Consider the following 25,395-nt stretch of genomic DNA (forward strand, 5'->3'; position numbering starts at 1 on the left):
AATTTGTCGCATTCCTGACTCAGTTCAGTTGAGGTTTGACGATGACAAGGTTGGGACAGTAGTGGACGTCGACAGCCAAGAGGCCTACGTTTATATGGACATGTTCTATATTGGCCTAAGGCTGCCTTTCCCGAGGGTAGTTCGGGAGTTGCTGAGCTACGTTCGGATAGCTCCACATCAACTGGCTCCCAACGCTTGGAGGGTGTTCTTCGCCTCAATGATCGCCTGGCCTCTAATACTCGGGGAAGGCCACCCACTTACAGTGCCCGAATTCCTCTCGGTTTACAGACTGACCAAGTGCTCTAGAACCAAGTTTATGTATACTTTTTAGCTTAGGAAGAAAAAGAAGCTGTTCACCTTCAGGCGTACTTATGCAAGCAATCATGGGTGGAAGAAAGAGTTCTTCTTTGTTCAAGGTGAATGGGAATTCTCACCTTCAGAGGTAATCAGGGATCCAAGCATCCCTCGGGAAACTATCTCCCCATCAAACCGAGGTAAACCGAATTTCGTTTTGTTCTTTTACTCTTTCTTTATAGTAAAACTGATGTTGATATCTGTCTTCTAGGTCAACAAGAACCTCTCCTAACCCGTAAGGAGCACAAGCGCGTGAAAGACGTTCTGGATCACGCCGAGAGTCGTCCTCTGGAGATGGACTATGACCTTATCATGTCCGAGGCAAACAAAACTCGGTACATATGGAACCCGGCGCCTGCAACGCTTGTGGAAGCTATTGCACCGAGATTTCCAGCCGCTGAAGTTCCAGGGCAACCGACCGTGGGGGTTGCCGAGCCCTCTAAGAGAAAAAACAAGAGAAAAGCTGAAGATGTTCCTTTGAAGGAACACTCGGTGAAGCCATCAGCCAGTGCAAGGGTCTCACTATCAACCGCCGAGAATCCTGAGGGTCCCAAAATTCCCTCTTCAAAGAAGAGTAAGAAGATAAAGACCACTGCAGGAAGAAGTAAGAGAATCAGGGCTGCCGAGGATAGTTCGAAGACAGCCCAACTTATGGCTGAACCTGCAGTGGGAGAAATGATAGGACATTCGGCAGTTATGGCTGAAGAAGTGAGAAGTGGGGCCGTCACAGATCTGAGCGCCCTTGAGCCTGAAGTGACTGCTCTCCACATCAGGGCATACTCCAACGTTCTTAGTGGAGTCAGGGAGTTCCTAAGTAGACAGGATAAGTCGACTCAGGATGTCTTTTCCACCGAGAAGACTTCCCCATCCTCCTCCTTCACATCTGCGGGGGTTCAAGCTCCGATACGTGAAGCTTTAAAAGCCACTCTTCACTCTGTTACTCTCCATATCCCGACCCCTACTGAGACTGTACACATAAGCTCTTCTGACTCCGATGAACAAGAACCGACAGAAGCTGGTGAAATCTTCGCCTTCCTGGATAACAGGACAACTGCTGCGACACCCCTGGCTGTTATCCAACCAGAGCAAACAGAAAGGGAACCCTTACTTCCACACACCGATTTTGACAAAACCGAGCCTTTGGTTGGGGAAGCTACAATCAGTGGGGCTGGAGTTGAAGAGCCAGCAGCACCTGGTCACTCGGTCATGGAGGCTGCTGATAAAATTTCGGTTTTTGTTGAGCCCATGTACACCGAGCAAGCTTTTGTTGAAGGAGCTTTTGAAGTGCCTGAAGATGAAAGGCAATTGGATGCAGATTTTACAGCAACTATGGATGGAGTTGCTGAAGAAGAAATGGGTTTCAAACTCCTAGCTGGCGGAGTATCACCACAACCCGGGGAATCATCTCAACCCGTGAATGATGCACTGTCGAGCATGGCTACGGAGAGTCCCCTCGAGTCTCCAAAAAATACTTTTATGGAGAACCTAGCCAAGTCTTTGAGGGCAGCTGAATCCTCGGCCGGGCATACACCTGAATCACTTCTCTGGTCGTTCGGGGAGCCTCTCACTAGGCTAGGTGAGAAATGGCTGGCCAACCCTTTCGTTCTCCTGGCTGGTGCAATTCCGGGAAATAGCCCGTTGGAAGTCGACACCCAGCTTCCGAAGGAGGTGATGGAGCACATGCTATACCATCAGCTTGAGGTAACCATATTCCCGTATACTTGATTTCCGATGGTAGTATTTTTGTTCTAATAAATTTCTTTCCATTTGTAGGGTTCGATGAATAGCATGAACTATTTTCTTCATTATAGAAAATTTGCTGAGAACCAAGCTTGGGAAACCGAGGAGATGAAGAAAAGGCTTGAAGAGGCCGAAGCTGACATAATTCGGTTGAAAGCTCAAGGCGTGGAAGCTGTTGTTCGATCAAATCAACTGGAATCCGAGCTTGCTGCGGAACGAACAATGCACGCCAGCCTAAAAGCTGATTTCTCGACCCTTGAGGAGGGAACAGCCCTGCTTAAGAAAAGCCTTGACGAACTCTCGGCTTTGGAGCCTGAGGGCACCCAAAGGAAGCTCGAAGAGGCCGAGCGAAGAGTGGCCGACCTGGAGGCTCAGTGTTCCCAGAACCTCTCCAGGATTCGGAAGCAGGAGGTCCAAGGGATTGCTGAGAGATCCCAAATCAGGCAGCTACTTCTTGATATTGTGGCCTTGGGGGATAAGGTCAATTCTTACAAAAAGAAGCATGCTGAAGCCGTGTTTGAACGCTGTGCTGCCGAGGGTCGAGCCAAATGACTTTCTGAAGAGTTGGAAGCAGCTCAGAAAGAAACGGCCTTCCAAAGCTCCAGGGTCGAGGAGGCTGAAGAGAGAGTGGTGGCCATCGAGGGGTAGCTTCTGGCCTTGGAGAAAAAACGAAGGTCAGACAAGAAGAAGGCTAAGGCTGCTGCCAAGAGGGCTGAGGGCTTTAAAGGGAAATTCCTGCGAGCGAAGGATCAAGTGTTCAAATACATGAACAAAGCTCAGGATTTCTACAAGCAGCTCTCCTTTGCTTCTTGGGCTCGAGATTACGACTGGGGCACGGGCTTCATCTCAGGTTTTGAAACTTTCCGAAGATGGTCGAGAAATCCTCCCGAAGGTGTCGACCTTAATACAATAAAGCCTGAAGATGTTCCTCCCACCAAAGAAGACATTTCAAAAATCTCCATACTTGGCAAAGAGCAAATGCCTGACTGCAGAGGCATCTCAATTTTTGGTTTTGACCCGTTTGCTCGGCGTCAAGTTGGAGAGTCTTCTACTGTGGCCGAGCGTGCCGATGCTTAGGACGACTCGAAGAAGTCGGTGGCTGCATCTGACGATGAATGGGATTGCGCCTCTCCTTGAGCCTCCTAACTGTAAATACCGAGAGAACATCTCTCTTCTTGTATCTAATTTATACAAACTTTGTAAATAAAAGAAATTTTTCACAATTATAATGAGAAAATCTCATGCTTGGTTTGTTCTATTCAGTTTATATTCAAACTTGCACATTAGTATTTGCAAACATACTACGTATACCCCCCTGATTCCCATAGTTTATAAATGTAATTTATACCGATGGGAATCTTAACGAGGCGTAAAAGAATTTGAACCGAATGTAAAACTTGAATTAATATCACAATACGCCGTGTATTTAACCGAGGATGCGCTGTTTGAGAGTAAGTTATGTTAAACCATGATAAGCGTACGTTTGCTTAAAGAAAATGCTTGGCATGTTCGGTAGGTGTATGCTCGGTATGAAGTCTTAATGCTCGGCGGATTTTGTATTTGTAAGGACATATGCACTTCATCATCGGGAAAGCGCCTTAGTGAAGTTTACCAAAATACGTTCAGGAACTTCTCTGGCTATATTTCTCCGTTAAGGAACCTTTGAATAAAGGTCAAGTTCAGAAAGCGCTTTGTTCAGCTATATTTCCGAACTCTTCCATGGGAAAGCGCCTTAGCGACGTATCGCCGAGTTACGCTCGGGAAATTCTCAGGCTATATCTCGCCAAAGGGTTGGAAAGTGTTATAAATACTTTCCAAAGGATGATCCTCGAAAGAGCGCTTAGTGCAGCTATATCTTTCGAAGCGTGGAATCGCAAGTTTGTTAGTTTTGAGATCGGCATACTTAAGACATTCTTCTTCCTCGAGAAAGCGCTTTAGCGAAATTTAAACCGAGCGATACTCGATGATTTCTCCAGCTATGTTCCACCGAGCTTCAATCTTTTTCAACAAAAGATTTGCGTTTGATTTAATGAAAAATGCCTTGGTAAGAATAAATCGAGTGATGCTCGATAATTCTGGGCAGTTTTTCATCAAATGCATGGTCTGCCACATACTTAAGTTTTTTTGGCTTGATTATAATCTCAGAGGACCCTTCATTGATATATCTAGATTGACTATAAAAGAATATAACAAAAGTAATGCCCTGAGAATTATAATTTTACACAAAATACTTCTTAAGATGTTCGGCATTCCATGGTCGTTGGAGTTGTTTTCCTTCGGAGTTTGCAAGGTGGTAAGCTCCTGCTTTGCCGCATTTGATCACCTGATATGGTCCTTCCTAATTTGGTGCGAGCTTTCCCTCGGTTGCATCTTTGGTTGCCATGGTGACTTTTTTCAAAACCAAATCTCCGACTTTGAAACTTCGATGCTTCACTCGTCGGTTGAAATACCGAGATACCCTTTGTTGATATGCTGCCATTGTAACCTGGGCCTAATCTTGTTTTTCTTGCAGCAAGTCTAAATGTAACTTTAGACCTTCGTCGTTGAAATTAGGGTTGAATGTGTCTACTCGAAAACTTCCTGATCCGACCTCGGCAGGAATGACAGCCTCGGTTCCGTAGGCTAAAGCGAAAGGAGTCTCCTCGGTTGGAGTCCTTCTGGTTGTGCGGTATGCCCATAGAACTTCGGGCAGATTTTCTGACCATTCACCCTTATGCTGGCCGAGCTTCTTCTTTAGAATCTTGAATATGGTTTTGTTCATTGCTTCTACCTGTCCGTTTGCGTGAAGGTGTCCCGGAGATGAGAAATATTGTCGAACATGGAGTCCGGCACACCAACTCCGAAAGGACTCACAGTCAAACTGCTTACCATTGTCAGTGACAAATGCGTGAGGAATCCCATATCGACAAATGACGCTTCTCCAAAGAAATTTCTCGATGTTCTTAGCGGTAATATTCACCAAAGCTTCGGCTTCTGCCCATTTAGTGAAATAGTCTACAACGACCACCACGAACCGAACTCCTCCTTTTCCTGTAGGTAATGGCCCCACTATATCTACCCCCCATTGTGAAAAATGGCCATGGTGATGAAACCGAACTCAGTTCTTCTGGGGGTTGTTTGATAGCATTGGCAAAACGCTGACAGCTATCATAAGTTTTGATAATATTTATGGAGTCCTGGTTCATGCTTGGCCAGAAGAATCCTGCTCTTACTGCTTTGTGAGCCAAGATGCGGGGTCCTGAGTGACTGCCACAGACTCCTTCATGAATCTCTCGAAGAACATAATTACCCTCTTCCTTTGAGACACATTTAAGTAGTGGTAACATGAAGCCTCGCTTGAAAAGAGCTCCATTGACTAGTGTGAACCGAGCAGCCTTTTGTTTCAACCGTACAGCCTTTTTCCTCTCCCCCGGCAAAATTCTTCTTTCAAGGAAACCAACAATTTCTTCAGCCCAAGCGGGCGCAACCTCGATGGTTAGAATAAAAACCTTCTCGGTGATAGAAGGCTGTTGCTGAACTTGTATTACCTGTTCGGATTCTCCTACCTCAGACTCGGTCGAAGAGCCTAAACGGGCCAAATGGTCGGCCTTCTCATTCTCTTCCCTTGGGATTTTAACAATGCAAAACTTCTTAAAAAATTTCAGCATACCCTGAATTTTGGACAGGTAGAGTTTCATATTTATGCTTTTAGCCTCAAACTCGCCGCGGATATGGCCAACTATAACTTGTGAATCACTCCGAACTTCCACCAATTCTGCTTCCAGCTCTTGAGCCAAACCGAGCCCAGCTATTACAGCTTCATACTCGGCTTCGTTGTTGGTAGTTTTGAATTCCAACCTTAATGAGCTCTTCAACTCTCTTCCATCTGGCGTAATTATTACGACCCCGGCTCCACCGTTTCTTTTGGTAGACGAACCATCCACATAAATTACCCATGTGCTCTTTTTCGGCCAATCCACTTGGTCCTGAATGTTGGTGAATTCTACCACAAAGTCTGCTAAGGCTTGGCCTTTAACAGCACTACGTGGGCCATAGTGAATGTCGAATTCACTAATTTCGATTGCCCAGTTGACCAGCCGACCAAACAAATCTAGTTTCCGAAGCACTTTTTTCAACGGATACTCGGTTAGAACATTGATTGTATGAGCTTGGAAGTACGGTCGGAGCTTCCTGGAGGCAATTACTAAGGCGAAAGCAAATTTCTCCATCTGTACATATCTTTCCTCAGCACCATGCAGTGCTCGGCTAATGAAGTAAACTGGCTTTTGAACTCCTTCTTCCTCCTGGATCAAGGCCGCACTGACAGCAATTGGTGATACTGCCAAGTATAGGTACAATGTTTCACCAGGAACAGCTCGGCTGAGGAGAGGTGGACTAACCAGATACCTTTTAAGTTGTTCGAACGCCTGTTCGCACTCTTCAGACCATTCGAAAGCCTTGCGTAAAATCTTAAAAAATAGAAGGCACTTATCTGTCGACCGAGAAATGAACCTATTCAAGGTTGCGATCCTTCCTGTCAACTGTTGTACCTGCTTCACATTCTTCAGAGATTGCATATCTAATACCGCCTGGATCTTTTCTGGATTAGCCTCGATCCCTCGGCTAGACACCATATAATCGAGGAATTTCTCAGATGAAACTCCGAATGCGCACTTTGTAGGGTTCAACTTCATCTTAAAACGCTCCAATGTTTTGAACACCTCTTGCAAGTCGGTAACATGGTCCATCTGCAGCTTGCTTTTGACCAGCATGTCATCAACATAAACCTCCATATTCTTCCCAATCTGTTCCTGAAACATTCGGTTTACTAGCCTTTGGTAAGTTGCACGGGCATTTTTTAGACCGAATGGCATGACCTTGTAGCAATACAAGTCTCGGTCGGTAATGAAAGCTGTCTTCTCTTGATCAGATGGATGCATGAAAATCTTATTATAGCCCGTAAAGGCGTCCATGAAGCTCAGCAATTCATACCCTGCTGTTGCATCAAGGAGAATAAGGAAAAACAATTCCACCATCACCAATGTAAGTTTTCTAACACCTTTTGTAACCATCATTTTTCTTGCACTTTAGAAACTTTCTTCTTTTGAGGCTTAATTCAAAATGATAATTAAAGCTTAAACACTTAAATTTATATGCAAGTGAAAATGACTTTTGGTTAGAACAAAAGGTTTAATAGTTTTGAATTGGCTTATTCTTAAACTGATTTTATTCAAAAACGTGTTGTTTAAGAGTTATGAGTTTTAAAAGTATGACATTTTTACAGTAAAATGACTTTTGATTATAGCAAAATTTCTCGACTCATCTTTCATTTAAAAGGGTATACAACAATTCTGACCGAATTCTCTCCGAAAAGCCCCTTTGGTAACACAAGTGATCTCTACTCTAATATGAGCCCCTATAGAAATTTTGATAGACATTTTTTTCAAATCCTCCATCTTTCAATTTCGTTCTCACACATATTCAAAACCCATGTCTCCATATTGACGGCCATTTATAAGCAAGTTTTGTTAGAGAATAACTTCTATAAGGTCTTGGCACAAATAAGTCTTTTGTGTCCTCCACTGAGAGATTGACAAGTCAGCTTGGAACAACAAAATAAAATGTTACCAAAACACACGATTATATCAAATCTACTATAAAAAAAAAATAAAAAAAAAAATAAAAAAAAAAAAACCCTTCATTAACCTTTTATTATATCTCACCTCTCTTCAAACAATTTCACAAAAAAAAAAAAAAAAAAAAAAAAAAACTACTTGAGAAATCACCACTACCATTAACACCCCCACCCCACCTCCACCTTGTAGATGAATGAAAACGCAACTTTACGGTGTCATGCCTTGTAAAATTACGTGTTGTCTCTGGAAATGGCTATTTTTGCATAAAAAGCCACATTTTGAAACCTTTGAGAGAGTAGACTTGGTTGTTGATCTTTTCAAGAATTATGGATTTACCAATGCCCAGATCTCTAAATTTGTCATGAGAGGGCCACTGTTGCTTAGGATTATGGAGCAGAGTTTTTATTTGAAGATTATAGAGCAAAGTGAATGATAGCACTTCCTTTCCATACCAAAAGACCTCGCGAGAACTCGTAGCAGAATCTTTTGCTGGGTGTTGAGTCTCTTTGAAGGGGCAGCGGCGAGTTGTGGGGCGAAGAAACAGCTATGATTTTCTATTTTTCTTTTGGTTTATTTAATGTGTGATCCACTACTTCTATTTTAAATTTTCTTGCTGCTTTAAGCTGATGTGGCTTATTGTTATTGGAGGGCATAAAAAACTTAGTTTGTGCCAAGACCTTATAAAAATTATTCTCGTTTTGTTACTGTGTTTGTATATTTTAAGGCGTCTTTTGTATGCTATAAGTAGCTTTTTGTATTTAGGATTGTTTGATATTGTTTTAAGAACATAAAATAAAAGAGAAAAAATAAATAAAAGAATTAAAGAAATACCAAAGGACAAAGTCTCATAGTATTAACAAAAAGCCAAAAAATAAAAAAATGTAAAATCGGTCCGGTGATTACATTGATTTGTAATAAACTCTTTGTAGTATAACGACATGTCACTCATATAATTTCATTATCATCCTTAATCTTTCATCACTTTTGTAATCATACTCTTAAATGTTAAAAATAGTTAACTTAGGGTTACCATATTTCAGAAGTTTAAAATGTTAACCTAAAATTATTCTCGTTTTGTTAATGTGTTTTTATATTTTAGGGCGTCTTTTGTATCCTCTAAGTAGCTTTTTGTATTTAGGATTGTTTGATATTGTTTTAAGAACATAAAATAAAAGAGAAAAAAAAAAAAAAGAATTAAAGAAATACCAGAGGACAAAGTCTCATAGTATTAACAAAAAGCCAAAAAATTAAAAAATGAAAAATCGGTCCGATGATTACATTGATTTGTAATAAACTCTTTGTAGTATAACGACATGTCACTCATATAATTTCACTTATCATCCTTAATCTTTTATTACTTTTGTAATCATATTCTTAAACGTTAAAAATAGTCAACTTAAGGTTACCATCTTTCAGAAGTTTACAATGTCAACCTTCTCGTTAAAATTTAGAGTTAACTCAAACGGTTGATTAGTAAAATTTCTAAAATACCCCCAAAATTTTTATAAAATTATAAAAATACCTTGAATTTGAATAGAGGTATTTTGAGGATTTCACTTCTTTTATTAGAATTTAACATTGTATTAAAAACTGTAAAATAGAGTTTTATCCCACTTATTAATAAAAATGGTAACTTCACTGAATACTCCTGAACTTACACTCGATTTGACAAACCTCTTAAACTTCAAAATATTTTAATTTTGTCACATGAACTTCCAATTGCTCTTAATTTGAACCCTTCGGTCAAATTTAGTCATTAGAAATACCAAAAAAGACCAAAATATCTTTATTTTCGTTTTTTTAATAAAAAAATATTTTAAAATTAAGGGTAAAATTAGAATTTTATAAAAAAGTCAAGGGTATAAACGTTATTTAATGTCTAAAATTTGACGAAGGGGTCTAAATTAATTACAATTAAAAATTTAAGAGATTAAATTGAAAAATTTAAAAATTAAAAAAATTAAAAAATTTATCAAACCAAATAGAAGTTTGAAGTTATTCGGTAAATTACCCCTTAATAAAATGAACTCCGTTCAAAATATAATCATCTTTGGTCGGAAACGGTCGGCTGAAATGGGCGTGACATGTTGGAGAAAGGTTATGTCGTATCGGGGACACTCAGAACTAAACGACATGCCCATTCTTCGCTGTCACGGGAAGCCACCAACCTCTCATTGATCCAGACAGTGAGTGCACAGGTCCGTCACCGTCATGTCATTCTCGGTGACTCTCTCAGCCCCCTCGCTCTCCGCTTTCCCTCGATACAATCGACGATACCTTCCGACCAATTCCTCTCTCAAATCCTCCCTCCAACAATTCCGCACCTTCCAAACCCTCCCTCGCCTTCACGCTTCTAGACGGAACTCCAATTTCCCACCGGTTCCTTTCCTTTCCCCTCCCTCTCTGAAAATCCATTACTTTCTTTCTCTTACTTAATTTCTAACTAATTATCTAAATTTTTGGGTTTTAGGGCAGTGAAGGTCTTGGAGATGATTCTCGCAATTGGGGCCGTTCGATCGGGTCTGAGTTCGACGACGACGAAGATGAAGACGGAGACGAGGACGACGACGAAGATAGGAGTTTTGATCTGCTGGTTCGGTTTGTGCAGAACGTGTTCAAGAAGATCTCGAGGCGAGCCCGCAGGGCCGTACGATCAGTTCTGCCCATTTCTATTTCTACCAAACTGGTCAAACTCACTTGCTTTGCCCCTTAGCTTCGATTCTTCTCTAAAGGACAAACAAAAAAGAAATCTAAATTAGAGATGTGCTTTTTTGTTTGCGCAGGTCGGGTTTTCTGTCAATGGAGTCTTAATTCTGGCATTTCTGTGGGTTTTGAAGGCATTTCTTGAGGTAATGATATATATGTATGTATGTATGTATGTATGTATGTATGTATGTATATGTAATATATTGCTTCGTTTTTTGTTCAGAAGTGGAAATCATGTAATTGGTATTTGGTGCTTGTGATTTGTGCTCATTTACAAGTGCTTATATAGTCTACATTAGCCAATGGTTCTATACTTGGTTTCAAGCTAGTGTTGGCTTCAGGACAAAGTAGCACAAGCTTTGCAAACACTAATGCATTAGTTCTATTGGGTGAATTGACAGATAAAGTGAAAGTTTAAATGGTCAGGATCAGCTTCTTCCAGGGCGGAACCAGAAATTTTTGTGTTGGGCTCCTAATCTACGTAAATAAATAAATACATATATACAAAGAGTAATAGAGTAGAAAGCTAATACAAAAATTTAGGGTTGCCAAAGAGGCCCCCAACCACTAAGTTAAGTCCCCCCCTTCTTCCTGATTATTTGGCCTATTCTATAAAGTTGGGAGAGTCTTGGCTATGAGGGGTATTTGTTTTTATTTTATTTTATTGATATATTGTTCCTGGTACATTTTTGTCATGTCTAATCATCTAAATTTGATTATCCATCCATGAATATCTGGGCTCTCAAGTCCAATGTAGGAAGTAAGCATCTGTTTAATTGTATATGCTCATCTTTGCTTATGCTGTGGGTAATTTTAGTGGACAGCATGGTTTTCTGCTTTATCAACAAGAATGTGGCTATTTATCAGCAGACTCAACGCACTCCTGTAATTTTCGTCAATTTATTAATAGATATCAAACAGCTAAAGAGTAATAAGTTCCCGGGGGGGGGGGGGGGGGGGGGGGGGGAGCAGAAGATTGTCTTTTATTTTCTCGGTGATGCAGAGTAGTATCACATTAACTAAGAGAGTAAATGAGTAATAGTCAACCATAGGATAAGATTAAAGAATAAAGAATTTGTTCTTGTGATTTATTGGAAGATGTACTGCATTCCACATGATAACGGAAGTGGCAGTGGGGCTAATGCAAGTATATGGCTTTTGTGGAAAGGTCAGTGACCGCCTATGATTTCTAACATTGTGCTGCATTTAAGTTATGCAAATATTGTCATATTCCTGATGTGGCATGAACTGCAGCTATCTATACCGTTAATAAGATAAGAAACATGCTATCTAATGCTTGGTTTGTGGGTGAATGCTGCATTTCCTGTCTTTGGTATTCCTTAAAATAACCTGTGGTACTTTTTGTTGTTTGAGATTGATTTAGTTCCTGGTTTTTTTTTTTTTTAAATATAATTTGTTATTCATTGTCACCGCTTGTGTGAAATCCAGGTTATTTGCACTCTTGGAAGTGTAGTGTTTGTAAGCATCTTACTTATTCGTGGGATATGGACTGGGATAACTTACTTACAAGAAGGCCGCCAGCAAAAGCTGAATGCATTTGATGATGATCACCGTGCATGGACGGGTACACAACCTTCGACTTGATTTGTCCTCGCCAGAATTCGGAAATGTTCAAAAATGTCACACCACACAACAATAAAGACAGCCTTAATAAGAGGAGCTGTCAAAATCAAGGATGTTGAGATGGCACCAGAATGCTTCTGTCTTTGGAAATCACCTTTGTGCTTTTGATGATACAATGATGGCATTGTGGATGAAGGTCCAGAAGAATTTATTCTCATGATCTTGTATGATATTGATGGAGGAGATGAATAAGAGCAGGGAAAAGCTAAAAGTATAGGTATGGGTGCTTGGCAACCCCTGTATCATCACACATCAGAAATACATTATCTCATAAAGCTTGATCTCTGTGATTGGGTATGTACAAAAGAAGTTTAGGATCTGTTTAGTTTCTCAAACTTATTTAGCTACTTGGTCTTCATGTTGACCAGATGTTCTTTAGTAATTCCATCCACTCTTAGCTGACAAGAGCAGCAACCCCAATTAAACCAAAAAATAATTGGCTTCCAAGTTTTCCTTTATTGTTTGTGCTTCAGTTTCTATTATGGAGGGGTTCAGTTTTGTTAAAGTAATGAAGATAAACCAATGGCTAAAATGTGGGGTCGGTTTGAGCACAACACCACAAAACTGAGGAAAAAGAAAAACGCAATGTTGTTGGAGAGCTTCACCAAGGCACTTCGCCGGTGGGTTTTAGCCCACATGGGCGGTGCTATCAATAAGGAGAAAAACCACAGGATCGAATGGTGCTAGCCTATAGCTCTAATATCAAAATATAACTCAAATAAACTCTGATTATCATTGTTTCTCATACTTCATGATTTCTTCATTCATTTAAATAGAGATATTCTTACGTGTGTATTAAATAACAATTAAATAAAATCACATTAATTGAGATTATTTATTTTCTGTAACTGTTAGAATGTAAAGTGGAATAGACTTTGGTAACAGTTGAAATGGACGAAAGTGTAATAGACTTTAGACTTGTATGTAGTCTTCTTTTCCTTTAATAATTATGTTCTAATAAGTTTACATGAGGCATCCATTAATTTCATTGTTAAACTTAATCAATCAAAATTTCACTAAAACTTCATCAATCAAAATTCACTAAATGTTTAAATTATGATAGCTTTTCTATCTGCCCAAATTTTCAGATGGAGCACAATTACCTACGAGAACTGATACAAATTTTTTTTTTTTTTTTTTAAGATAAACAGCACGGGCGTGCCATGCACGCCACGTGCTGTTTATCTTTACCCATTACCTACACATACTTCGATACCCGGAGTATGAGCACTGATTGGCAGCACGCGGGGGCGTGGCACGCCCAGTGCAAAAATTTTTTTTTTTTTTTTTTTTTTTTTTTTAAGATCAACAGCACGCGGCGTGCACCCCCGGAGTATAGGATCGAGATCCTTCTTAGTTAATTTGAGCCGCCTATTGAGTGAAGGTTCCGATGGGGTTTCTTTGTCTGAGCAAGTAAGCCTCAAACTCAAACTATTTGGATACCTGTTCGGACAGTCTCAATCCATCAATACCCTTTAAGCAACCACACTGTCGAAATGGGACCCTTGTATAAAGATGGGTCACCACCAAATCGACGCTACGGTTTTGTTTTTCGGTTGCAGTGGTGTGGAATGTCGTGGTTGCTTGCATTGGCAAAATTGATGATAACCTGGCATAATCATTTTCACGTAAAACACACTTCACAGCCAAACACCAACAGTGTAAGATGGGTGTGTGGAAAACCTAAAGCGGGGTTGAGGAAAAACCTTAGCCATGTACCCAAACAGAACGGTAACTCCTCGTTGGCCGTCGGGCGGCAATATTTAAATAATTTTTTTTTTTTAAAAAAAAAAATGACAAACCATGGTTTAGCAAGTTGGTCACACCAACGACCAATCACATGGAGCCAACTCATTCGCACTGGCTTAACCAACACCCCCAGTTCAATTATCTCTGGCTCTATCTTCCCCACTATATATAGAGACCCAAGAGGGCTCTTTCAGATCCATCACTGAGGGTTTTCACAAAGAGGGCGTCTTGATAAACGCCTTCGTTTTACAGTGAAAGCCTGTGATTCCTTTCTTTGTTTCTACACTTACCTTTTAGATTTTCCTTCACTTTCCTGCGAAAATGAGAGAGTGCATCTCAATTCACATTGGTCAGGCTGGTATTCAGGTCGGCAATGCCTGCTGGGAACTTTACTGCCTTGAGCACGGCATCCAGGTATTCTCTTTTTCCTGAGCCTCTGTGTTTGTATAAAACTGTATCTTTGTGGTTCTTTGTTTGGTAGGATCTGTGATTTTCTGTTGCTTTTTCTTTGATTTTTAGTTGGATCTGGAAGTTACGAACTTCGTTTTAGTGCCGATTGTTTCGAATTTCATACTTCTTTTTTGTTGTTTCTCCGTCAGATCCTTTTCTATTCTATCTCAATTTGCTATTCCGATGCTTTTTTCCTCGATTTCATCGGATCTGTATTTTTCCTTCAGATCCTTGTTTTTTTTTTTTTTTTTTTTTTTTTTTTTTTTTCACTTTCTTTTGGATACTGTAGTGTTAATCTGATTTTCCATACGATCTGTGTTTTTATCAGAAAATGTTTTGATTTCGAGTGGTTCTTTTATTGAACATGTTTTCAATTCGTTAGATCTGCGTGTTTTTGTCATCATATCTAGCTTTTGTTTCTTAAAAAAATTGGTTGCAATTGGTTTCATTTCCAAGCTTCTGGAATTCTTTGTGTAATGGAAATGAGAGGACCTTTTTGATTGTTTTATGTAATTGAGTGGTGGGATAGTGTATGAAAGGTTGTGGTATAGTTTTCATTAGATCCATGAAAAAATGTTGTAGGGTGAATGTTTTACTAGTCCTTTGATCCATGAGTCACTAAATGCCGAATGATTTGTGCAGCCTGATGGCCAAATGCCAAGTGATAAGACTGTTGGCGGAGGTGACGATGCCTTCAACACCTTTTTCAGCGAAACTGGTGCTGGGAAGCACGTCCCTCGTGCTGTCTTTGTTGACCTTGAGCCCACTGTCATTGATGAAGTGAGGACCGGAACTTACCGCCAGCTCTTCCACCCTGAACAGCTCATCAGTGGCAAGGAAGATGCTGCCAACAACTTTGCCCGTGGTCATTATACCAGTAAGCATTTCACACTTTCTCTCTTTTTTTTTCTTCCATATTTTGTGCTATTTTCATTACATAATCTGGTTTCTTTTTCCTTGTTCAGTTGGAAAGGAGATTGTTGATCTGTGTTTGGACCGTATCAGAAAGCTTGCTGACAACTGCACTGGCCTCCAAGGATTCCTTGTATTCAATGCCGTTGGTGGAGGCACTGGTTCTGGGCTTGGCTCCCTTCTCTTGGAGCGTTTGTCCGTCGACTACGGAAAGAAATCAAAGCTGGGTTTCACTGTCTACCCTTCTCCACAGGTTTCCACCTCTGTTGTTGAGCCTTACAACAGTGTCCTGTCTACCCATTCGCTCCTGGAACACACTGATGTGGCTGTACTTTTGGACAATGAGGCCATTTATGACATTTGTAGGCGCTCCCTTGACATTGAGCGACCCACCTACACCAACCTCAACCGCCTTGTCTCTCAGGTAAATATTTGCAGGGATCTCGTTAGAATCTGTAGCGTCATGCGTTTGAGATTTGTCAATTTCTTTTTTGGCCTCCGATTGTTTCTCCTAATATGCCTTGTTGTTTGGAATTCAGGTGATTTCATCTTTGACTGCCTCTCTGAGATTTGATGGTGCCTTGAACGTGGATGTGACTGAATTTCAGACAAACTTGGTCCCCTACCCCAGAATCCACTTCATGCTTTCTTCTTATGCACCAGTCATCTCTGCTGAGAAGGCATATCACGAACAACTCTCAGTAGCTGAAATCACCAACAGTGCATTTGAGCCATCATCCATGATGGCCAAGTGTGATCCTCGCCATGGCAAGTACATGGCATGCTGCCTGATGTACCGTGGTGATGTTGTGCCTAAGGATGTCAATGCTGCTGTTGCTACTATCAAGACTAAGCGCACCATTCAGTTTGTTGACTGGTGCCCCACTGGATTCAAGTGCGGTATCAACTACCAGCCTCCCACTGTTGTTCCAGGAGGTGACCTTGCCAAGGTGCAGAGGGCTGTTTGCATGATCTCCAACTCCACCAGTGTGGCAGAGGTGTTCTCCCGCATCGATCACAAGTTCGACCTCATGTATGCCAAGCGTGCCTTCGTGCATTGGTATGTGGGTGAGGGTATGGAGGAGGGAGAATTCTCCGAGGCTCGTGAGGACCTGGCTGCCCTGGAGAAGGATTATGAAGAGGTTGGTGCAGAGTCTGCTGAGGGTGAGGATGATGAAGGGGATGAGTACTAAGAAGATTGATGTTGCTGCGGGTGGTTTATCTCTTATCTATTTGCCCTTCTGATGTTGTGTATCTGTGGAACGAGACCCTGTTGTTTGTGTTAATTCTACTCGGATTGTGATGCTACTACTTTTACTTTTTGGTACTTATTATGGTTTAGTTTTTCTTTTCTCTTCATTTTCCATGAATGGCTGGTGAATTGGCCCAAAAATGTGTCAAACCCGAAACAGGGCTTCAACTGCCGCATCATATTTGGCACAAAAAGAAACACGTTTCAACCCCATATCTCTTCATGGTTTTCAGAATCTCCCCCACAAGTTCGAAATTTCCAGAGTTTATGTACTAAAAGCGATCATTGTATGGCAACCCAGTGTCTCCATGGGCATTTCGTCGAACAATTTGTGAGCAACACACAAATTAAGGCGAACCTATATAGCCCCACTTGGAAACAACATGCGGTAGGGACACCGTTAGAGTTCAAGTAAGGACACCGTTAGAGTTCGAGTCGAAGACGGTAGAATAGAGAAGCATCAACACAAATCCGATTACTAGAGTAAGTGAATTTTATTTGATAAATTTCTTAATTGTTTTGTCCTGATTTGTGGTCATTTTTTTGTCCGCGTTTCATGAATTTACTTTTTCTTTTTATTTATAAAGCATATGCTTTATTAAGCAACTGCACTCATTACCACCCCTAATTTCATAAGAAACAAGCTCAATAATCAATTTGATTGCAGTAAAAAACAAGAAAATTATGAAGAAAAAATAACCACAAACCAAATTACCAACTCTAATTTCATAAGCAACAAGCTCAATAATCAATTTGATAGCAGTAAAAAGAAGAAAATTATGACCAAAAAAAAAAAAAAAATCACCGCACACCAAATATAGTAATATACCAGTAAATTAGAACAAAACTGCAGTTAAGAAACTCAACTTCAAATTTTCCAAAAGTCAACACGACCCACAGTAATGAAACCCACGAAACCTGAGCTCTTCCCTATAAAAGTCAAAACCACCAGCAGTTCTGCCGCGGCGGTTCAAATCAGTCCATCTATTAAAATCATTCCAATCAACATGGCGTTAAAATCATCATCCCCTTGAAACAATTCCAAAGCCTTCCAAAACGAATTATTCCACATCGAATTCTTCCAAAACGAAGCAAACTTAGCCTTCCATTCAACAATTTCTGATGCTGCTGCTGCTCCTCCTCCAAACTCCTCGATAAATTTTTGTTTCCACAACTCATTATCTGAAGACAAATCCCTCAATTCGGAACACACGCATCCCACCTTTGCGAGGTCCACACCGTGAAGAGATTCCAAAATTTTACGTTGAAGCTCCGCCGGGAGGCGCATAAAGCACGGCGGAGGGCCGAGACCGGTCTTTTCACACAGACCGACTAAACCACCATAGTCGCCCAGCACCCTCGGAAAATGACGCTCGAAAAACTTCTTCACCATTGAAACCGACCCATCATCCACCCTCATCGTTTCAGCACCGGAAAATTCTAGGGTCCCTTCGTTTTCCGAATTCAAAACCACAGACGCATCCTGTTCCTGAAAAGGCTTCGAATCGCTCATGTCGGAGTCTGCAATTTCAGGCCCTTGAAGGAATTAGTTATAGGGTTTGAGATTCTCGAAGAATTTCAGATGGGTTTTCTAGATTTGAGAAATTTGGAGCCAAGATTTTAGGTGGCACGGTATGGTTGAGAATCTGAAATTTAAAGGGAATTCTAGGGATTTCAATTTAAACATTTATCTCATAGTTTCTGAGATAGTATTATCTCCTACTAATTCTAGGGATTTCAATCCAAACATTTATCTCATAGTTTCTGAGATAGTATTATCTCCTACTCCTACTCCTACTTTAATATTATCTCCTAGTTTAGATTAAACACATTTCTTCAGTATTCAAACCTACATAAACTCTATATTACGCTTCGGGTGAGGACGCCTGGAGCTCCTCCAGATGGATAGAAGAGGAAGAAGACGAGATTGATTGAGACATGGTTTGCTTGAATTGTTGGAACTTGGAGAGCTGAAGGAGAGGGGATTTCAATAAAAAATGTTTGAGCAGTTTTCCGAATGATGACGTAGAATGGACCCCGTGTAATAGAGGGATCAACCGAGGAACTTAACTAAGTATGAAAACAAAGAAAAATGATCAAAGCTGCCAGCGTTGTCCGGCCAGAGAAAGTTCCGATGCTTAAGTTAGTTACGGTGTTTAAAAAGAAAATAACTTTGAAGATTATAGGTCAGATAAAGGATATGCAAGATATTCAGTTTTAGAAGGTAAAAAAAAGTTACCGAATTAATGAGAGGGGACCTCCCTTTTATAGGCATCGGGTTGCACATGTTCATTTAACACTGTGGACTTCACCGAGGGTCTACGTGTCAACAATATATTGGGAAATAGTAAATAGGACACTTATGTTGATATATCTAATATTCCGAGAGTGATTCTCGAGATTTAGTATTCATGGAAGACTCGGCTTACCGAGCCTTCTAATCAAGCGTTATATACCGGGGCTTTAGTGGGCCTAAAATAACCGAGTGTAAACTTGATGAACAGTAAAAATGACCGAGTTCTAGGGATGGGCCGAGAACTTGTTTTACCGAGCCCAATCTCAGCTGATCCATGACCCAACAGTTACCCCCAAATTTCCTAATATGACAGATTATGGAAATTTTCATCATTTTTTAATGGGTCAGCTGATTATAGGCTCGGTTCTGCTTTTGATAAAATAATTTTGAATTTGGCTCTTACATTCTGAAATTTTTGAAATTTCGAATTTTCAAAAAATGGTATTTAGAACGTTTTAAGGATATACCCTCGCCTTTTGAGAACCACGCGTCGAACTCTCTATGGTTTAAGCTTTGTAGTGGCCACGCGTCAGTTTCTGCGTGGAGAAAGGGATGAAAAGGTGCCTCTTCGCCGAACCCTAGACCCTCGGGTATTCAATGCGCCGATTCGGTTTTGCTTTCTGAAAGCCTTCTAAAAGCCTTCTTCTTCTTCGTTTAATCTCCATTGTTAACTCGCAGAAGCCATTGTTTGTTCTTTCTGAGTTCTCATCAATCTCTATTTTCTTTCAAATCTGGCACTCCTTCGTTCCAACCTCTCAGCCGAGTATTACTTTTCGAGAGTGGTATATTTCAGAGCTTCGGTTGAGTCTGTTCCTTCGGCAGAACCTTTCGTCCATCCAAACTGCCCCATACTCCATTACCTTGATTTCCTTCTTCCTTTAATCGAACCCTCGATCAATCACCTTCGCTTAAGCGTTGCCCACATAATTTTTCAACAAGGCCTTACTTCCATTCCTCTTCTTATATTCCCTTACCATTGATACCTGATGAGTCACAGGGTTGAGGACGTTCCCAGGGTACTTGGTGAATCACACCCGGTTAATTGGGTATCAAAGGTGTCAGAACGTGATGAGCCTGAGATCCATGCAAACTGGCTCATCCCTGATTCGGTTCGGCTGCGCTTCGACACCGATAGTGTTGGAGCAGTAGTGGATGCTGACAGCAATGAAATTTGTGTCTACTTGGAGATGTTCCGAGTAGGGTTTAGGTTGGCCCTCCCAAGGGTAGTTCGGGAGCTACTGAGCTACATTCGGATAGCTCCTCATCAATTAGCTCCGAATGGGTGGAGAGTATTCTTCGCCTGCATGATCGTTTGGCCGAAGATTCTTGGAGTGGAACATCCACTCACAGTCGTGGAATTTTTGAAAATTTACCAACTAACGAAGTGCTCCAAAATCGAGTTCTTGTTCACTTTCCAACTTCGGAAGAAAATGAAGCTCCTTACCTTCAGGTGTACCTACTCCAGCAACAAGGGGTGGAAAGATGAGTTCTTCTTTGTCCAAGGTGACTGGAAATTCTCACCTTCCGAAGTAATCAGGGTCCCAAGCGTCCCTCGGGAAACTATTGCTCCATCAAACCGAGGTAAAACCGAGCTTCACTTTATTATCTTTTACTATATCTCTTTTTGCAGTAAAGCTAACCCTAACCTCTGCTCTTAGGTCAACAAGAACCTCGTTTAACTAGGGAGAAGGAGAAGCGTGTGCAGGACGTACTGGATCACGCCGAGCTTCATCCTCTAGAGATGGATTATGATGCCCTCATGGTTGATGAGAACCTGAGGAGATATGTGTGGACTCCTGCACCTGCAAGATTGGTGGAAGCTGACCCACCGAGAGTACCGGTTACTGAGGTGCCAAGAAGACCGGCCGCTAGGGCTGCCAAGTCTCCCAGACGAGGGACTGTCGGGGCTAGGGGACCTTCTAAAGGAAAGGGCAAGAGAAAAGCCAAGGAAGCTTTCTTGAAGAAACCCTCAGCGAAGTCACCAATTGCTGCTAGAGTCCTTTTGGTAATTGCTGATGAGCCAGAGGACCCCAACATCCCTTCTCTAAAGAAGATTAAGAAGAAGGCTAAAGCTACCAAGGGTAGTCCATATGTGGAGAAGAGTAAGAAGAAATCCAAGGCTGCCGAGGATAGCTTGCAGGTAGCGGGGCTTGTTACCGATCCTACACCGGAAGGAGTGATAGCACACTCGGCTGCTATTCGTGAGGAAATGAGAGGTAGAGGTATAAACGATCCGGGAGCCTCTGAGCCAAAAGCACCTGCTCCTCATATTAGAGCATACTCGGAGGTCCTTGGTGGGGTCAAGGAGTTCATAAGTAGACAAGATAAGTCGGCTCAGGATGTCCTCCTTGCAAAACGAACTCCCCCAACTTCTTCACGTACACCTGCCATAGCTGAAGTTTCTGCCTCTAAAGCTCTGGAAGTCACTCCAATCTCGGTCGTCCCTCTCTCTTCCTCTCCCGAGGCTGTATAGATAAGTTCCTCTGAATCTGAGGAAGAAGATACAACGAATGTTGGCGAAGCCCTTGCCTACCTCGCCTAAAGAATGCCGGCCGTGAAACCTCTAGCCGTGATCTACCCAGGAGCCAATTATTATTGAACCCTCGGTAACCGAAGTTGTTGATGATGTGCCAACAACCACAGAGCCCATGGTCACCGAGCAAACGTTTGCTGAAGAGGTGGCAGATGTTTTCAAGGTTACCGAGCAACTGGATGCCGAGTTTGCAACAACTGCTAGTGAATTTGAAGGAGTTAACTTCAACTTCTTCACCGGTGGAGAATCAATTAAACTCGGGGAGTCAAATTCGCCATTGAGAGAAAACCCGCCGAGTACCTTTGCCCAGAACCCCACCGAATCATTTCCAGTAGCTGGTCCCTTAATGGAGCGCTCACTCAAACCAATAATCTGGTCATTCGGGGAACCTCTCACTCGGTTGGGTGATAAATGGCTTGGGAATCCCTTCTCTACCTTAGCCAGCTTGATCCCGGCCAACAACACTCCCTATATCAGCGCTCAATTCTCGAAAGAGGTGATGGAACACATGCTGTACCATCAACTTGAGGTAAATACATCCATATCCTCTGACTTCTGATAGTAATACTTTGTTCTAATAAACTTCTTTCCATTTGCAGGGGTCAATGCATAGCATGAACTACTACCTTCATTTCAGAAGGTCTGCTGAAAGTTCGACTCGAGCAGCTGAGGATGCCAAGAAGAGACTTGAAGAGGCTGAAGCTGAGATAAAGCGACTAGAGGCTCAAAGTGCTGGAGCTGTCTCCCAGTCTCAGGAATTGGAGTCTGAGCTAGCTGCCGAGAGAACAAAGCATGCAAGTTTGCAAGCTGATTTTTCGACTTTTGAGGAGGGAGCTATCCGGCTTAAGGAGAGTCATGTTGAAATCTCGGCTTTGGAACCCGAAAATATCAAGAAGAGACTTGAAGAAACTGAGGCTGAGCTACAACGAGTTCAAGAGCTGTCTTCTTAACAAGGGAACGAGCTCCTCTTTACAAAACAACAAGTTACCGATTTGGAGGCTCGGTGTTCTCAAGCTCTTTCTCGGATTCGAAAACAAGGAGTCTAGGGGATTGCTGAGAGAGCCAGGAATAGAAAGTTGTTGATTGACAATTCTGCCTTAGAGGATAAGGTTGCTCTTTTTAAAGAAAAACATGCTGACACCGAACTTCAATGTCGAGCTACCGAGTCTCGTATTAACCAAGTCTATGAAGAGCTAGAAGCGGCTCAGTGTACTAGAGCCGAAGTGGCTGAAGGGAAACTGAAAGTAACCGAAGAGCAACTTCTAGCCTCAGAGAAAAAACGAAAGTCGGCAAAGAAGAAGACCAAAGCTGCTTTAAAAAGGGCTGATAACTTTAAGGGGAAGTTTTTACGAGCTAAGGAGCAAGTGCTTAGATATAAAAACAAAGCTCGGGATTTTTACAAACAGTTTTCTTTTGCTTCATGGGCTCGAGACTACGGTTAGGGCACAGGTTTCATCTCAAGTTTTAAAACTTTCCGAAGCTGGTCGAAGAATCCTCCCGAGGGTGTCGACCTTAACACAATCAAACCTGAAGATGTTCCTCCCACTGAAGAAGCCATTTCAAAAATTGCCATAATCAGTCAGGAGCAGATGCCCGACTATAAAGGCATCACCATCTTCAGCTTTAATCCGTTTGCTCGGCGTCCGATTAGGGAATCTTTTGCTGCAGCTGAACGTCCTGAGGCTGGAAAATCTTCATCTGTTGATTCGGAAAAGTCAATAACTGTGTCTAATGAAGAATGGGACCATGCCTCTTCTTGCTTTTCCAAATGTAAATACCGAGATAACACATCTCTTTTTTGTATCTAACTATTTTAACTTGAAAATGAAAGAAATTTTTATTTGTTAAATTCTACATGCAAACTAATATCAATTTTGTACACTGGTTTAGTTATCAATTTCATGCTATGTATACCCCCCCGATTCCCATTGGTTATAAATTTAATTTATACTGATGGGAATCTTAACGAGGTATAAAATTTTAACACGGGCGTAAATGTGAATCGCAGCGTGCTGCATGTTTGAATGAGAATGCATTGTTTGTGAGAAGATCACGTTAAAACATGATAGTTGAACATTTTGTCTCAGGAGAATGCTCGGGGAAAAGATGTTTTAACTTTGGAGAATGTTGTGGTTTAGTTAGGCTTATGAACTTCTTCCTCTGGAAAGCGCCTTAGTGAATTGTTCGCCGAACAAAGTTTGGGAAATTCTCTGGCTGTTTTTCTCTGAGGTGGAACCTTTTGGAGCAAAGGTTTATGTTCGGGAAAGCGCCTTAGTGAAACTTCACCGAATGAAATTCGGGAAATTCTCTGGCTATATTTCGCCTTAGTATAATCTTATTTAGACTGATGAACTTCATCTTTAGGGAAGCGCCTTAGTGAAATTTCTCCGAACAAAGTTTGGGAAATTCTCCGGCTATATTCTTCCAAAGTGGAACCTTTTGGGGTAAAGGTGATAAGTTCGGAAAATGCTTGTTCAGCAATAATCCTGAATTCTTCCTTGGTGAAAGTGCCTTAGTGAGAATATACCGAGTGATGCTCGGGATTCTTCTGCCGTATTTCATCGAAGGGTTGGAAAGTGTTATTGACACATTTCCAAAGGTAGCTTTTCGGAAAACTTTTTACCCGAATATTTTATCCGAACATTAAATGAAAACATGGTCTGCCACATACTTTAAGATTTCTGCATGATTATAATCTCAGAGGATCCTTCATTCATGTACATTTATTCGTTATGACAAGAGTACAACAAAAGTGATGCTCTGAGAATTATAATTCTATACAAAATATTTCTTAAGATGTTCAGCATTCCATGGTCGGTGGAATTGCTTTCCTTCGGAATTCGTAAGACGGTATGCTCATGCTTTGCCACATTTGATCACTTTGTATGGTCGGTTGAAATACCGAGCTACTCTCTGTTGGTATGATGCCATAGTAATCTGGGCCTGATCTTGTTTTTCTGGTAGCAAATCTAAATGCAGTTTCAGACCCTCGCCGTTGAAATCGGGGTTGAAAGTGTCCACCCGAAAGCTTCTTGACCCAACCTCAGCAGGGATGACAGCCTCGGTTCCGTAGGCTAAGGCGAAAGGAGTTTCCTCGGTGGGAGTTCTTCTGGTGGTGTGGTATGCCCATAAGACTTCAGGAAGATCCTCCGCCCATCCTCCTTTGTGCTGACCGAGCTTCTTCTTCAGAATTTTAAATATGGTTTTATTCGTTGCTTCCACTTGTCCATTTGCTTGAGGATGTCCTAGAGATGAGAAGTATTGCCGAACATGAAGTCTGGCACACCAATCTCGAAAGGAATCACAGTCAAACTGCTTGCCATTGTCCATAACAAAGGCATACGGAATCCCATATCGACAAATGACACTCTTCCAGAGAAACTTCTCGATGTTTTTTGCTGTAATATTTACCAGAGCCTCCGCTTCTGCCCATTTGGTGAAATAATCAATAGCGACTACAGCGAACCGAACTGCCCCCTTTCCTACAGGTAATGGCCCTACTATGTCCACTCCCCATTGTGAAAATGGCCATGGCGAGGAGATCGAGCTAAGTTCCTTGGGAGGCTGTTTGATAACGTTGGCAAAGCGTTGACAACTATCACAAGTTTTGACAATGTATATGGAGTCCTGGTTCATACTTTGCCAAAAGAATCTTGCTCAAACTGCTTTGTGTGCTAATATGCGGGGTCTAGAGTGACTGCCATAGATCCCTTCATGAATCTCTCGAAGGATATAATTGCCCTCTTATTTAGAAACACACTTAAGGAGAGGCATCATAAAGCCTCGTTTAAAAAGAGTGCCATTGAACAGGGTGAACCGAGCAGCTTTTCGTTTTAACTACATCGCCTTCCTCTTATCTCCTAGAAGAACTCCCTTTTCAAGGTAACAAACAATTTCTTCAACCCAAGCAAGCATGACTTCAATAGTCAAAATCAGAACTTTCTCGACGATGGAAGGTTGTTGCAAAATTTGTATTATTTGATCGGTTTCCCCCACTTCATACTCGGTTGAAGAGCCTAAACGAGCTAGACGGTCCGCCTTGTCATTTTCTTCTCTTGGGATTTTAACAATACATAATTTCTTGAAAGCTTTTTGCATATCTTGGATTTTAGATAAGTAAAGCTTCATCTTGCTACCTTTAGCT

At 41.5% G+C, this 25,395-nt stretch overlaps 2 protein-coding genes across 2 annotated transcripts; both read left to right on the forward strand.

Annotated features, from left to right (window-relative positions):
* Positions 1-9,773: 9,773 nt before the first annotated feature.
* Positions 9,774-12,517, forward strand: LOC132178736 (ATP phosphoribosyltransferase regulatory subunit). Its single transcript, XM_059591254.2, has 4 exons — positions 9,774-10,088; positions 10,180-10,395; positions 10,493-10,558; positions 11,865-12,517. Exons 1-4 carry the CDS (start codon positions 9,921-9,923, stop codon positions 12,018-12,020), a joined length of 606 nt encoding a protein of 201 aa, XP_059447237.1. The 5' UTR covers positions 9,774-9,920; the 3' UTR covers positions 12,021-12,517.
* Positions 12,518-13,974: 1,457 nt separating this feature from the next.
* On the forward strand, positions 13,975-16,523 carry TUA2 (tubulin alpha-2 chain). Its single transcript, XM_059590177.2, has 4 exons — positions 13,975-14,222; positions 14,901-15,135; positions 15,224-15,594; positions 15,710-16,523. The coding sequence occupies exons 1-4, from the start codon at positions 14,130-14,132 to the stop codon at positions 16,361-16,363; spliced, it is 1,353 nt and encodes a 450-aa protein (XP_059446160.1). The 5' UTR covers positions 13,975-14,129; the 3' UTR covers positions 16,364-16,523.
* The last annotated feature ends 8,872 nt before the right edge of the window (positions 16,524-25,395 follow it).

Source organism: Corylus avellana, chromosome 4 (assembly GCF_965113065.1).
Source record: "Corylus avellana chromosome 4, dhCorAvel1.hap1.2, whole genome shotgun sequence".
NCBI classification, from domain to species: Eukaryota; Viridiplantae; Streptophyta; class Magnoliopsida; order Fagales; family Betulaceae; genus Corylus; species Corylus avellana.